Source organism: Macaca fascicularis, chromosome 1 (assembly GCF_037993035.2).
Source record: "Macaca fascicularis isolate 582-1 chromosome 1, T2T-MFA8v1.1".
NCBI classification, from domain to species: Eukaryota; Metazoa; Chordata; class Mammalia; order Primates; family Cercopithecidae; genus Macaca; species Macaca fascicularis.
The window spans coordinates 23,015,764-23,030,296 of record NC_088375.1 but is presented as its reverse complement, the minus strand read 5'-3'; the positions used below and the strand labels follow the sequence as shown (position 1 = coordinate 23,030,296).

The following is a 14,533-nucleotide window of genomic DNA, read 5'->3' as shown; positions in this document are numbered from 1 at the left end:
TACATTCCATTCTAACATTCATATCCCAGTTCTTGAAACTCCTTTTGCTGTTGACTTCAGGGGAGACCCAGGACCAAGCCAGATTTTACTCATGGTGCATGTACTTCCTTTCTTCCTGCTGCCAGGCTGTTTGCTGTTAAATGTGGGGGCTGCTTCGAGGCCATCGCTCCCAATGAGTTTGTTATGCGGGCCCAGAAGAGTGTATACCACCTGAGCTGCTTCTGCTGCTGTGTCTGCGAGCGACAGCTTCAGAAGGGTGACGAGTTTGTTCTGAAGGAGGGGCAGCTGCTCTGCAAAGGGGACTATGAGAAGGAGCGAGAGCTGCTCAGCCTGGTGAGCCCAGCAGCCTCAGACTCAGGTGAGTGCCAGGTGGCGGGCAGGGCTGTGGTGGGGTGGGTAGAGTGGAGTTGGGTGGCTGTCTGCATTGTTTCTTCCCTAGAGGGCCAGCCTCCAGGGCAGCCTAGCTCCATGGCAAGGCAGTTCTGTGTATTCCAGGAACTTTCTTTGTAAGCTCAGAGTAATCTCTCATCAGTCAGCGATTACCATGACGATGGTGCATAACAAATTACCCTCAAATTCCATGGCATACAACCATAAACACTTCACACACACACACACACACACACACACACACACGTGTCTGGGTTAATTGGAGTTAACTGGACTTTGCTTCAGGCTTTCAGTCACCTGGAGTCTGCTGATCTCAGCTGAGCTTAGCTCCAGGCTGTAGACAAGGTTTAGAAATACTCTGTGCCATTCATTCCAGGATCCAGGTTTGAGGAGCAGCAGCTGCAGGGTATGATCTTCGGAGAGTGGTAAAAGTGCAAGAAGGCATGCCCAACCACAGAGCACATTTCAAGCTTCTGCACACATCATGTCTGCTAATATTCCATTGGCCAAAGCAAATGGCAATATCAAATCCAAAGTCAAGAGGAGAAGAAATACACTCCATGCACCACAAACCCCTGCCCATGTATAGATACATAATACTTTTAAAGAGAATGATGGATTGGAACCAATAATTCAGTCTACCACAATCACCAAACTGTCTTAAGCTTTTGTTTCCTCATTTGTCAAGTGGGAAAGATGGAATCTATCTAAGGCTTGGCAGGTCACATAAAGAAAGGCACTAGAATGATTTTGTTCTTTCTCCTCATCAGCCACTTGACCCTCCCTCTTATTGCCTTGAGGGTTGGCGAAAGAGAGAAGACAGGAGAGGTTCAGAGATTTTACAGGGCAGGCTTCACAAGGCCAGACAAATTACATTAAATTAACACTGACTACATTCAACATGAAATGCCTTTTTGGAGTGTTGGTCCACACAGCTCCAGCATTCCTCTTATCCATAGGAATCTGTGAGATCCAATTAGGTCACATCTATGTGACCTTACTAGTTCTTGCCATTGCCAATTCCAGTCCATTTCCAAGCCCCCTGTAACCTCACTCTATCCATCTCTTTGGCCTGTTTGGGAGGTTCTGATCACTCCCATCCTTCACTCCAGCCTTACTAGGCCCTAGCACCTGTCAGTGTGTCTCACCCACTCTCAAATCTTAAAAGTCTATTCCTTCTCTGCCTCTTTCCCTCTCTCTTTTGTCCTGCTAGCTTATCCTTTAAGCTTCCCTCTAAAGGCAACTTTATCGGGAAGGTCTCTTAATCCCTCATGCTGGGTGAGTTTACCCTTAACTTCTGCTACTGGGATATTTACTTCATTGTAGTTACATGTTTGGTTGTTTCTTATTCTTTTCAGAGTGCTAAACTCTGTGAAGGACAGTGTGTGTCTTATTTACCACTGTATTCCCAGGCCTAGCACAGGCATGGAGCACTGAGGGTGCCTGATAAACTCTTTGTTAAAGAGTGAATAAACACATAAGAAAAAAGCATCATGGCATGGTGCTTAAGTACAAAAGCTTTGGAGACAGACAGATGGGATGCCTTAGCCAGGTTTTATCACTATATCTCTGTGACTTTGGGCAAATTTTGGAACCTCTGTAAGCCTCAATCTTCCCAGCTATAAAATGGTGATGATCACACCTATTAACAGGTTTATTGTTGGAGAATGAGACAGAATGCATATAAAAAGCCTGGCGTTCAATAAATGCGGGTGCTTGACATCCACTAGACAGTGTTAGCATCTTTGTAGCAGCCGTGTTCTGCTCCCTTTACCTCCAGGTTGGTTCTTGCCTGGCCTTGCTTGCAGCCTTAAGAAAGCTGACATCAGGAAAGCCCCAACTTCTACTGGTGTTATTGGCCTTAGGTTTTCCTGGATTTATTATTTTGATTTAAGGGAAATTTCTCCTTGTCAGGAACACTGGCACCAACTTATGGAGTATCTTCTTCAGGGGCAGTTGGGCCCATTCTAATGGGTATACCACTTGGTATTAAAAGGTCAACTTATCCTGTCATTTTCCTCCAGGTATCTTGCTGTGTCCACCCTCTTAGACTTCCTCCCTAGAATCCTGTAGAATTTCTAATTTCCCAAGGGCTTAGGTGTTACGGTGATCAGAATACCAGCATGACCATAGAAAGATGTGTACTACCCTCCCCTCCTACCTCATCAATATTACTTTGAATGAATGGGGAGTGCTGTCTCTTGAGTAGTTTTACTCTTTGTTAGATCTAATAATTAGAATGACATTCTAGCATTTCCTGTGTTAAATCAAAAATTACTTCCCTGTACCTTTCTATCTACGGTGTAAACACTCAATAATTTTGTTGAATAATTAAATGAATGAATTATAATTCTGTTCTCTGAAATTGGAAAAAATAGGTCTGATCTAATCATTTGAAGGCAACAATTATGTCCTTATTCAGTCTTGACTTCTCTATCCTAAACATACATAATCCCTTCATTTGATATGGGTTTCTCACATAGAAACCCATATGATATGCTTTCTCACATAGAAATAAATGCTGCGGTCTAGCCTTTCCTGATAAACATTTGTTTGGAGGCTTAATCACTAAGTTATTCAGTAGTCCCTGTGTCAACGGTTTACAGATTTTACTTCACTACAAAATCAATACGAGGCATTAGTGGATTGGCTCCACGCCCCTACCTCTGCAAAAAAAAAAAAAAAAAAAAAAAGGCAATAGCAAAAGCTTATCTAATCTAAGCAACATTTACAGATTAATAAAATTATAATGCTCAGTACCAGGGAACTGCAACAGATTCACTTTGTGATCACATTTTCAGCAATACCTTCAGTTATGGAAATTTCTCTTTGAGGCTGATATTGACATATTGGAGCTTTCCAGTTTACTCATTCAGTACACATATCTTGAGTGCTTGTATTATGCCAGGCACAGAGTCAGAATATGAATGACAAGAATGATGTGGGGATGGGGAGGTCTCAAAAGCATATCAAATGAAGGAATTGTGTATGTTTAGGATAGAGAAGTCAAGACTGAATGAGGACATAATTGTCTTCAAATGATTTGATCAGACCTATTTTTTCCAGTTTCAGAGAACAGAATTATAATTCATTCATTTAATTATTCAACAAAATTATTGAGTGTTTACACTGTAGATAGAAAGGTACAGGGAAGTAATTTTTGATTTAACACAGGAAATGCTAGAATGTCATTCTAATTATTAGATCTAACAAAGAGTAAAACTACTCAAGAGACAGCACTCCCCGTTCATTCAAAGTAATATTGATGAGGTGGGAGGGGAGGGTAGTTCTAGAAGACCTCTGTTATCCCTTTCAACTCTAAAAACCTGTAATTATTTTTGTAGTTTTAAATGAAGTGACATTAAAGTCTCAACCAGAATCAAATATCTTACCTGGACTACTCATTTTGTCAATTATATCAATGCTGCTTGTCTTGTATCATAAATTTTTTTGTGTGCCAAAGCTTGCCTCTTTACTGAGAGACAAACTTCTAGAGAACAGGGTTGTAGCTTTTGGTTCCTTTGTTCCTTTAACAAAGCTTAGCATGATGTCAAGAGAAGAGTAAGCGATCAAGAAGTACCTAATTAGTTGAATTAAATCTTCATGGAATGAAGTCCACATCATTGTTAACAGAAAGCAGACAACTTTAGGATCTGCCCCAGTACAAATACAGTTCCTCCTCTGGTTTCTGTCTTGAGTACCATACATATATATTGTAGGTGTTTGATAAGTGTTTGTTAGTGAATGACTGATCTAATATCTTTAACCTTTTTATCAATAACTTGGATGAAGACACAGAAGGCAGGTTTATTTGGTTTACAGATGACACAAACCTGGCAAGGAAGGCTGGTGTGGCAGTGGATACTCTCAATGTTCAAAAAGATTTTGACAAGCTAGCAGAACTGCACAAAGACAGCAAGATGAAATCTAACCATCGTCTCCCAAAATTCAATTGTAATTGTATGAAATGGTGCCTGTTTTGAGCGAATTCCACATGGGGTTATAGTTGGCAATAAACCCAACAGGAGCCAAAACAGACATATGCTGCATTAATAGAACTACAGTGTCCCTAATGTGTAACTATAGTTTCAGTATTATTATTATTATTATTATTATTATTATTTTGCCCTGGTCAGAGCACATTTAGAATATGTGGGCTAATTTTAAATGATACATTTGAGGAGGTCATTGACTAACCAGAGAGAAACTTGAGGAGAGTAATTAGCTTGTTAAATTATAAATAATTAAAGAGACTTGGTGTATTAAGTAAAAATAAGGCCAAGGAACATATGAGAGTCACTCCTAAGGTTGCCGACCCATGTACTGGGGAAGAAATGACAGATTTTGGTTCAACATAGGGTAGAACTGTGTCTGACAAAGGATCAGACTGGATTGCCTTTATGGGAAATAAACTGGTTGTCCCTTAACATTTTAGTTACAGTTGGTGGAAGACTGTATCAATGACCTCTAGGGTGGCTTACATCTAGGATTCTAGAGGGAGGAAGGAGGGAGGGGGGCAAAGGTTGAAAAACTAACTCTTGGGTACTGTGCTTATTACTTGGGTGATCAGATCACTTGTACCCCATACCTCAGCATCATGCAGTATACCCATGTAAAAAACCTGCATATGTATGCCCTGCATCTAAAACAGAAGTTGAAATTACTATTATTTTAAAATGTATAGTTCTGTGATGCTGACTGATCTTACACAAGAGCATGATGGGATACCAAACTCAGGACATCTGCAACTGCTGTGTGCCCTTTTCTGGTGTGGGCCAGCCTTTTTGTCCTGGTCCCTGCTTTCCTGATGGCCTTGAAGCAGCCTCCCAAGCAGATGAATGGAATTTGTAGCCAGGGTCAGATGATTTTTTTTTTTTTTTTTTGACACTGGGCAACTTGGATGCCCAAGGTCTCCAGGAGAGACCCCCGAACATTTACAAACTTCTACATAAGTCTCTAGAAGTGGTTTTCTCCTTCACCAGAGAATCCCAGGCTCTTGAGATTGGCAGGCACTTTGGAGTTTATCCAGTCCAAGTTCACATCAGATACTTATCCAGCCTCTACTTGAGCACTTCCTATCATGGGGAGTTGAAGAGATAGAGGGGAAAAATACCAAACTGCTTTTTCTCCTCTCTACTCTCCACTCCACGTAACACTTCCGACACCAGCTGTGTAGGGGTTTTCCCCACATAGCAAGCAATTCTCCAGTGGACACCAGCTGGGCATCCCTTAATTCAATTTAATTCTGACACTGTCTACCTAGGGGTAACATCAGATCCCACAGGTTAAGAGCTTGATCCCACAAGACTGCCAGGCCCTACCCCACTTAAGAGGTCAATCAATCACAAGTAGTAGGTTGTCAGCTATATTTCTAACTCACTGGCTATAAATTGGGGATCCTAGGACCTCATCTTCAGGTTCACTAAATTTTCCAGAGCAGCTCACACTTTACTTACATTTACTCATTTACCACAAAGGATATTTTAAACGATACAGATGAACAGACAGGTGAAGAAATTCATAGGGCAAGGTATGGGGGAAGGGGTGCAGAGCTTCCATGCTGTCTCTGGATGCACCCCTCCAGGAACCTCCACATTTCAAGCTATCCAGAAGTTTCCTAACTTTGTCCTTCCGAGTTTTTGTGGAGGTTTTGTTACATAGGCAATGATTGATTACATCATTACCCATTGGTGATCAGCTTAACCTTCAGCCTCTCTCCCCTCCCCAGAGGTGAAGGATTAGGGGTTAGGGGCTGGGGCTGAAAGTCCCAACCTTCTAATCATGCCTTGGTCTTTCCAGTGACCAGCCCCCATCCTGAAAGAACCTAGGGGCTCCCAGTTACCATTAGCCTACAAAAGATACTCATCACTATGGAGTGTTCAAGGATTTTAGTAGATTTTGCCAAGAAACTGGATGAAGACCAAATATATATTCCACAATATCACAGTGGCCCTTGACTTCAATTCTGAGGGTAAATTGTCAGAATTGTTACATTGAATTCCAACATCAATCTCCGTATGTAAATTCAAACCATGGTCTTGGCTGTACTTTTGGGAACTCACAAAGTAAGTGTTTCCTCTACATGGGGCAGCCCTTCAAGTTCAAGACAGAAATGCTCCCTGAGAGCTAAGATATTTTCTAAGTTTTGTCTTTTCCTTTCTAGTTCTTCCTCATTATTCTAACTAGCCCTCATTACAGACTTTCTGTTTTCTATCTACGATCTTTTTCAGAGGTACAACCAAGAAGGGGATACGGTTTTCCTTATGTGGTTTGAACCAGCACAGTGTTATTACTGTCTGTCGTAGATATTATGTTCTGTTGATGTAGCCCATGATTTCATTAGCTTTTTTGACCTGGGGGTGGAGGCAGGGGCTTGGGGCCTGGCTGTGGGTAACCATGGCTTCTGGCTGGTCCATGTTGCATTTCTTACTTATCTACCCCTCTTATCTTTACATTTTCTTTTAAAGTCAGAAGTCACCTGAGAGTGTCCTGTGAAGCAGTTTTTAAAAACTTTTAAAAATAAAAACGTTTTTTAAATTTACAAAACAGTTGCAAAATAGGACAGAAGTTTCCATATACCCTTCATTCAGCTTCCTGTAATGCTAACATTTTACATAACCATGGTACACTTATCAAAACTAAGAAATTAACATTGGTATAACACTCAACTAAATTATAGGCATTATTCCATTTCATGAAATTTTTTCCATTAATGTCTTTATCCATTCCAGAATTGAATCCAGTACATCATGCTGCAATTAGTTGTTTTATGTTTTTTGTTTGTTTGTTTGTTTTAATTGAGATGGAGTCTTGCTCTGTTGTCCAGGCTGAAGTGCAGTGGTGTGATTTCGGCTCACTGCAAGCTCCACCTCCCGGGTTCATGCCATTCTCCTGCCTCAGCCTCCCGAGTAGCTGGGACTACAGGTGCCCACCACCATGGCCTGCCTAATTTTTTTATTTTTTATTTTTTTATTTTTAGTAGAGACAGGGTTTCACCGTGTTAGCCAGGATGGTCTTGATCTCCTGACCTCATGATCCATCCGTCTCAGCCTCCCAAAGTGCTGGGATGCAATTAGTTTTATGTTAAATTGCTTTCCTTTTTTCTTCATTTTTGGAATCACTGAAAAAATGTTGAGTCAGAATTTCATTTTTGCTATTTCAAACAATATCTTTATTTCCTTTTAGTGTCTTTCACCATGGGATCCAAATGCTATTTTTTTTTTTTTTTGCTTTTTTATTTACCATTGAAAATTTTTTCTTCCTGAAGACCAGTTTGCATTTTAGATTATGCCTAGGATTTATTCCTTGGCTAAGGCAGGGCTCTTTTAGGTGCTCTGCTTTTGTACAGGGATTTTCCCAGAGGAAGCCTGGTTGCGAAGTCCCAGTCATGAGGGCCCCTTTCTGCAAATAATGCTTTATGTTTTGGATTAATGCAGCAGTTCCATGGCCTCCATTTATTGGGCAATCTGAACTGCTCTGTGAGGCTTATACTGCTTCACTCCTTGTGTTCTGCATTCATCTGGCCCTAGCATGGTGCCTGGCATGCAATAGGCACTCAGTAAATGTTTGCTTATTGTGTGAATAAATTCACTTTGTCCTATTCATATTGGCCTCTGATGTCGTTGGCAAAGAAGCATCAACTTCCAGTGTAACTTTTCTTCTCGCCGAAGCCAAAAAGAAGATTCCTCACATCTGCTGGAGTCTGTGAATCCTTCTTCCTCCTAATTTTCCGTGGGATATAGGATGTTTTGATTTGGAAGATCCAAATGCCTCGCTTGCCACTCTCATTGTGTAATATGTCTCTTTCTCCTATTCTGAGTCATGCTCTCCACTGCAGGTATTTAGACATTTGTCTTAATTTCCTTCTACAACCTTGGAACTGGTTTTTTTTTTTTTTTTTTTCCCAATTCATTTCAAAAGTATTTCATCCACCCTGTCTTGGAAATCTTCTTGTTCTCCAATAAATTAGACTAGAGGAGCAGCAGTTAACTCACAAATTCTGGAAAGTGCCTGACTCTTCTCTGGGATTATCCTTGTCAGTTCACGGTCCTGAATTTTACAAATGAAAGATAGAAAAGGTCAGCAGGGTTATGAAGAAGTCTCGTCCTCCATATCGTAGTGCATGGGATCTAAAGCTAGACAGGTCTTTGATGCTTTCCCTACACTCACAGGCAGTGTGACTTTGAGCTAGTCACTTCTCCTCTCCAGGACTCTATTTCCTAACCAGTAAATAGGGAGTTACAATACAGCCTTTGTGGGTTGCTGTAGAACAAAAAGAGGTAATGAAAATCAAGGGCTTGGAACTTGATCAATGTCCAATAAATGACAGTTACCATTATTATCTCCTAGTGTGGGAGCTAGTGTAGTCATGGATGGCTCATGGGTCATAAGCTTATTTCACCAAAGATCCATCATTTGCAAGTATCTCCTCTTCCGTCTTTGCTCTTTGGTTTTAGGCACTTATGGATAGCATACCTTGGGAACCTCAAGGTGGTACAGAAAGGGCCTGTCATTTTGGGTGGCTAGGGTGCATAAAGTAAAGATGGGCTGATTCATATCATAGGGCCTGTGTGTCTCGGAGGCACTTTCTGGTTTTTGAACATCCTAGCTAGCTAGTGTTGTTGCATCCTGGAAAGTCAATGCAGAAGACTGGGGGAAAAACAGTCTTGAAGTTATTTCTGAGATTTAATAGAAATCTCAAGCAAGAATGGGAAGGATTTATCAAACGTAGCTACCTTTCTTTAATAGACCAGAAAACTGATGTGTACACTGGTCATTATTTGAGCTATTTTAAATACCTAAGTCTTCCTTATTCCTAAACATTACACTTCCTGGCATATAGTTATCCTAGGGGTGGAGCTGTCTGTCCCTCTTGGTCTGAGGGTGATGGTATGTCTCCCATCTTTGAATGAGTTGCTTTTGGAGTGGACTTGACTTTTCTCTTGCAACTGGAGTCTTTGAGTCCAGACAGGACATTGAACCTGACAGTTAATGAATGCAGTGTACAGCTGAGCCAGAGTTACTCTATTCCTAAGTAGGCCTGCTAACATTACTCTGTTACATGCCATAATCTATTTATGTCCTTCCAGGCGGCCACCTGACTAACCTTTAATTCAACAAATATTTCTTACAGACACCCACACTCTGTCAGACTCTGTGCTAAATGCTATGTTTTAGTTGCAGAAAAAGAACGGCAGAGGAATAGTGAATGCTGAGCAGCACAGTTGAGGAAAACATCTCAAAGCCAACATCTTAATGTCAGGGGAACAGGGGCCAGCTTTGTGATAGAAAGGAGCTGGCAGATGGGAAAAGGGACATAGCTTGGAGATCAATCTAGCCATTCTTCTTTTTAAGAAGCAGAAGGGTGAGCCACTTTAAAAAGAAAAAAGAAAAAAATCTTGAGTAGGTATTTAAAAGTACTCTGCTAAACATATTTGTGAAGAAACATATTTAAATCATATTTTATATTTTTCTCTAGAGCCATGTTTTCAAAAGACTCTATGGTAGCACTTTTCAGAAAATCTTAACTACAGCTGAGTAAAAAATACATTTTTTAGCATAAGCTAGTATACACATTTATATGTGAGTATATAAGTTTCAACACTTAGACTGACTTGCCGCTTGCCCTATGTGCTGATATTTTCTATTCCATTTATTTTAAATTCTATTTTTAGTCCACTGTAGTAATTTCATAAGCTACTCATGGGTCATAACCAGAAGTTTGAAAAACACTGCTTCAAAGCACAGTTACTTGCAAACCTATTCCCAGGTTTTGGAATTGGTATAAATTTCTTAAATGTCAAGCCAATAAATATGTCTTAATGATACTTACTGTGCCAGGTGCTGTGAATAAGACAGAAGGCACAAACGATATCTTCTCTGGGCCCAAAGGCTTGGTGAAGTGGCCTGAGCACAGTAAACATGTAATAACTGTTGTCTATTTTTATTGTTGTTATTAAGGAGACATCAAGAGTACACATATTTATATCATGACTAGTACAAAGGTCTTCATGAACATTTTCTGATTTATTAATCTGGCATCTCTGGATGATAGGCAAGAAGCACTTAGAACTGCCTGAGCCTTTCAGGTTGTTTTCAAAATCAACAGATTTGTCTCTTACACAGTATCACTGCCATAAAATTCACTACCAGAATTGTTTGTTGCTCTTAGTTTGAGGCTAAGCATTTCTTTTCGGTGCTGAACTTTTGTCTTCTAGTGTATTTGTTTTGTCTTCATAAAGTAGAGGGAGAAATAAAGACACAGGATACTTGAGTCAGGGATAAGCTGGAATAAGAACTTAATTCTACCAATTACCGAGTCAGGACACTTGATACTGAAACAGAGGGGTTTGGTCCTTGCTATAATTATGAGTTGGGTAAAGTTTATCTTTAGTGCTTAAAAAGTTACAGGCAATATACAGGTTCAGACAATGCATTGTCTGACTGTACTTTATTTTTGAAAATGTGTTCACACAACAATTTTGATTAAAATAAATAATAAAATCATAAGTTAATATTAGTGCAGTTGTTTCATAGCATATTTAATCAGCAGTAGTGTGTTATCTGTGTGCATTCATTTCTCCTGTTCCACCTCTGTAAAAAATAAAATTGGCCAAATGGGCAACTGATCATTGTGATTTTTGCATATTGATGATGATAATGATGTCAACAATTATTGAGCTCTTACTGTGCACAAAGCATTACTTTAAATTATGCACTTTACATGAATTAACTAATTTTACATGAATTACTCAGCACACCAAGTTGATGAGGAAGGCAATGTTATCATTCCCATTCTACAGAGGAGGAAGATGAACATGGAAAAGTTAGTAATTTGCTTACAGTCCTACAGCTAACAATGGAAAGAACCAGAATTCACATCCAGTCTAGCTCCAGCACCTGCATCATTAAACACTATGCTGTGTTGCCTAGTCGTTTAAAATGTATGTGTGTAGGAAAATGAACCTTATGTTTTGTTCTCATGTTTCACTGACAGCTCTTTCTGGCTGGCTATGGCAGTGCTCCAGGTACTCATTAGGACTTACTACCTTAGAGACCCCAACTGAAGGACCTTTTCATATATAATTAAAGCAATGAAAACAAGGTGATTTGAACGGAGTTTACACTCCCTTTCAAAATCAGTCACAAGTTCACCTTGTTTTTTAACCTCCAGTTCCTCCCTAATCACTAATCACTATCACTGTACATCTCATGGGTACCTCTTCTAAGGCAATAGGAGGCTTTGAAGGATCTAAAGACAATGTGCTATGTGAATGAGGAAGTACTTTAAAAGTGCACATAAGATACTATTACTGTTTTTTTGTTTTATGTTTATAATTATTCAACAAACTTCTGGTTCTTCTGCTCCTGTGGCTTATTTGATAGTAGCAGGAAAAATCAGTTGACTTTTTGTCCAGATGAGAGGTATCAGCTGTGCAAACCACAGCTGCCATCAGTTAAATGAATAAAAGCACGACAGTGAAGTAAATTGGTACATATCAAAACTTCTTCTAACGTGCTTCTTCTACAAGCTGACCTGTAATGTCCTACCATCTTTTACAATTATACTCTTCAGAGAAATGAACTCAATTTTGTTTTTCTAGTGGCAATGATGACAATGTGCTTCTATCCACCTTTACATTGGGTCCTCTTTGGGTACAATGATGGGGCAGTATGACTAGTAAATTTTAGGAGTGTAGTCTCTGGACATGCAGAGCCAACCCATGACTTCAGTCTTTCATATCTGAGCTAAATGACCAGGGACTCACTTTCTATTGTGTAATAAAGATCGGGGAGGAGGTGCAGGGAAGACACTAGTTTTCTTGCACTGACATTCCAGCCAAGCCTACTAACTTTAGATTTCCATCAAGAGGTTTCAAGTTGGATCTGAAGATGCTTTAGACAGTTTACTGAGCAAATGGAAGAATCACCTTCATATTTCCCTGTTCCCTGGTTTCTGTGACCAAGGAAGACCCTCAAAGTCCAGTTTACTAAGGATTGGTGGCAAACTAGGTACTCTGCTATTTGGTGCTGTAAAAATATATTGAAAACTGGGTAACTTTAGAACCATCTGGATTCTTAGTGGTCCAATTCCAGGTTTGCACGCTGGGACCTGGAGGCACGCTTGGGTTTTTTTGTTTTGTTTTTGTTTTGTTTCTGTTTTTGTGATCCTGATCAGGGATTTGCATATTGTGTGGCATGGGTGTGCTAGGTGGGATCAGTGGTGTTCAAGATAGTGGTGATGGTATTCAAGATAGAGTGTCCTTGGGAGGCCAAGGCGGGCAGATCATGAGGCCAGGAGATCGAGACCATCCTGGCTAACACAGTGAAACCCCATCTCTACTAAAAAAATAAAAAAATAAAAAATAAATAAAAAATTAGCCCGGCATGGTGGAGAGCACCTGTAGTCCCAGCTACTTGGGAGGCTGAGGCAGGAGAATGGTGTGAACCTGGAGGCGGAAGTTGCAGTGAGCCGAGATTGTGCCACTGCACTCCAGTCTGGGCAACGGAGCAAGACTGTGTCTCAAAAAAAAAAAAAAAAAAAAAAAAGTGTACAAGCATTCCTTCTTAGGAATCAGTGAAGGTGGGAAAGCAGTGACTGAACTAACTCAGCATCTGTTCCATCCATAGGAATTTGCTGAGCATTTACATGGGGCAAGGATTAGGTTTGGGATGTGGAACACAGAGAAGTGTATGCAGTTTGACTAGCGAGCAAATACTTTTGAGTACAGAGTATTATGTAGCAGTCCTATGGTAGGTGCTGGGATGCTATCTCTGCTCTCACACAGCCTACATTCTTGTAGAAGGAAACCATCAATAACTAAATAAATGGATAAACAATATCATATTCTTGAGTTTCCCTTCAAAGTATTTACCCTATAAGACTTGTTCTACTTATGTATTAAAAAAACAAAACAAACAAGCGAAAAAAACTTTGAACTCCTATGGAATGGACCTTCGGATTTAATGGTCTGGGGTGCAGCCTGGGATTTTTTTGTGTGTAAGCTTTCTAAGTGAGTTAATGTGCAGCAGGCTTGAGAGCCGTTGCCCCAGGAGAAGGTGAAGCTCAGAGGGATGGAGCTGAGATACCTTAATCAGCCATTCTTTCAGTTGCAGAACCTTGGTGCTGGGCCACAGACTCTGGAGTTAAAAGAGAAAGCAGTGTTTTGCTTAGAGTGAGCAGGTGTAGTTAGGGTTGTGAGAGGCAGCAAACACAAATCCATGTGTAAGAATAAACAATGAATAATATTTTTGTATAAATGTGTCCCATGCAATACAAAAATTATTGTTTATTGGAAATGCAAATTTAACGATGTGCCCTGTATTTGACCCGGCATCTCCAGATATGGTGAGAATCTGGCAGGGGTGGGGGTGAGAGAACCCACAGTGTGGTGATGGGTGGTGGAGTCTGCAAGCCTGTACGATTGATATTTGTTTGATTGATTTATGATAGGGAAAAAGAAATGTAATTCTGTCCCAAGACACCCGTGTTCCCAGTATCCTATGTGCGCGGGCTTGGCCCCAACCCAGCACGCTGAGGCTTCCCTCTCCTGGGCCTTAGCGAAAGGGCGGCGGGTGGGAATCTCCCGTTACCTTGGCAACTCCCTCCTGCCGTCTGCTCACAACAGTTTGAATTACACCCCTGCCAGGCAGTCACCAGTCCGATTTCTTTCCTTTCTAGCTCTCGTTTTCCCTCTCAGCGCTCAGGCTGGGGGCGGCGTCGGTGCCAGTCTAGTCCGGAGCGAAGCTTCGGGCCGGCTCGGGCCGGGCTGCGGGACCCGCCGTGGAGCGCAAAGTGCCTGAAGCCCCCGCGCGCAGTCGGCCCTTTCTTCAAAGGCCCCTTAGAAATGCAAGAGGCCAGGCGCAGAAACACACACGGACGGCAGTTTTATGAGAAAATGCAGATAAAGAGCCCGGCGGTAGGGCCATATGTTCCCCATAATCTCCAAAGCCGTCACTTCAATTAGAGCCTCCCCTGAGTTCTAATGCCCAATCCTGAGTAAACAAGCCGCTCTGAAAGAAGAACTCGGTTTCCAATTAAAAGTGTACTAACATTTCTCCTTCCTTTAATTCCCGCGGAGCAAAGCCCCGCGCGGGCGGAGGCGCGGCCGGGTCGCGGCGAGGTCGTCCCGGGTCCGCGCCG

The 14,533-nt window shown here is 41.1% G+C and overlaps 1 protein-coding gene and 1 long non-coding RNA gene across 2 annotated transcripts in view; one reads left to right on the top strand and one right to left on the bottom strand.

Moving 5' to 3' along the window:
• LMX1A (LIM homeobox transcription factor 1 alpha) overlaps positions 1-14,533 on the top strand; it is a 154,720-nt gene that overhangs the window by 106,716 nt on the left and 33,471 nt on the right. The window contains exon 4 of the mRNA XM_015444550.4: positions 126-358. Coding sequence (XP_015300036.1) covers positions 126-358 — 233 coding nt within the window. The remainder of the gene's footprint in view (positions 1-125; positions 359-14,533) is intronic.
• LOC135964529 (uncharacterized) lies at positions 7,538-14,516 on the bottom strand. Its single transcript, XR_010577024.2, has 2 exons — positions 13,984-14,516; positions 7,538-8,439 (listed from the first exon to the last, which is right to left on the bottom strand). It is a non-coding gene; the product is annotated as an uncharacterized lncRNA (long non-coding RNA).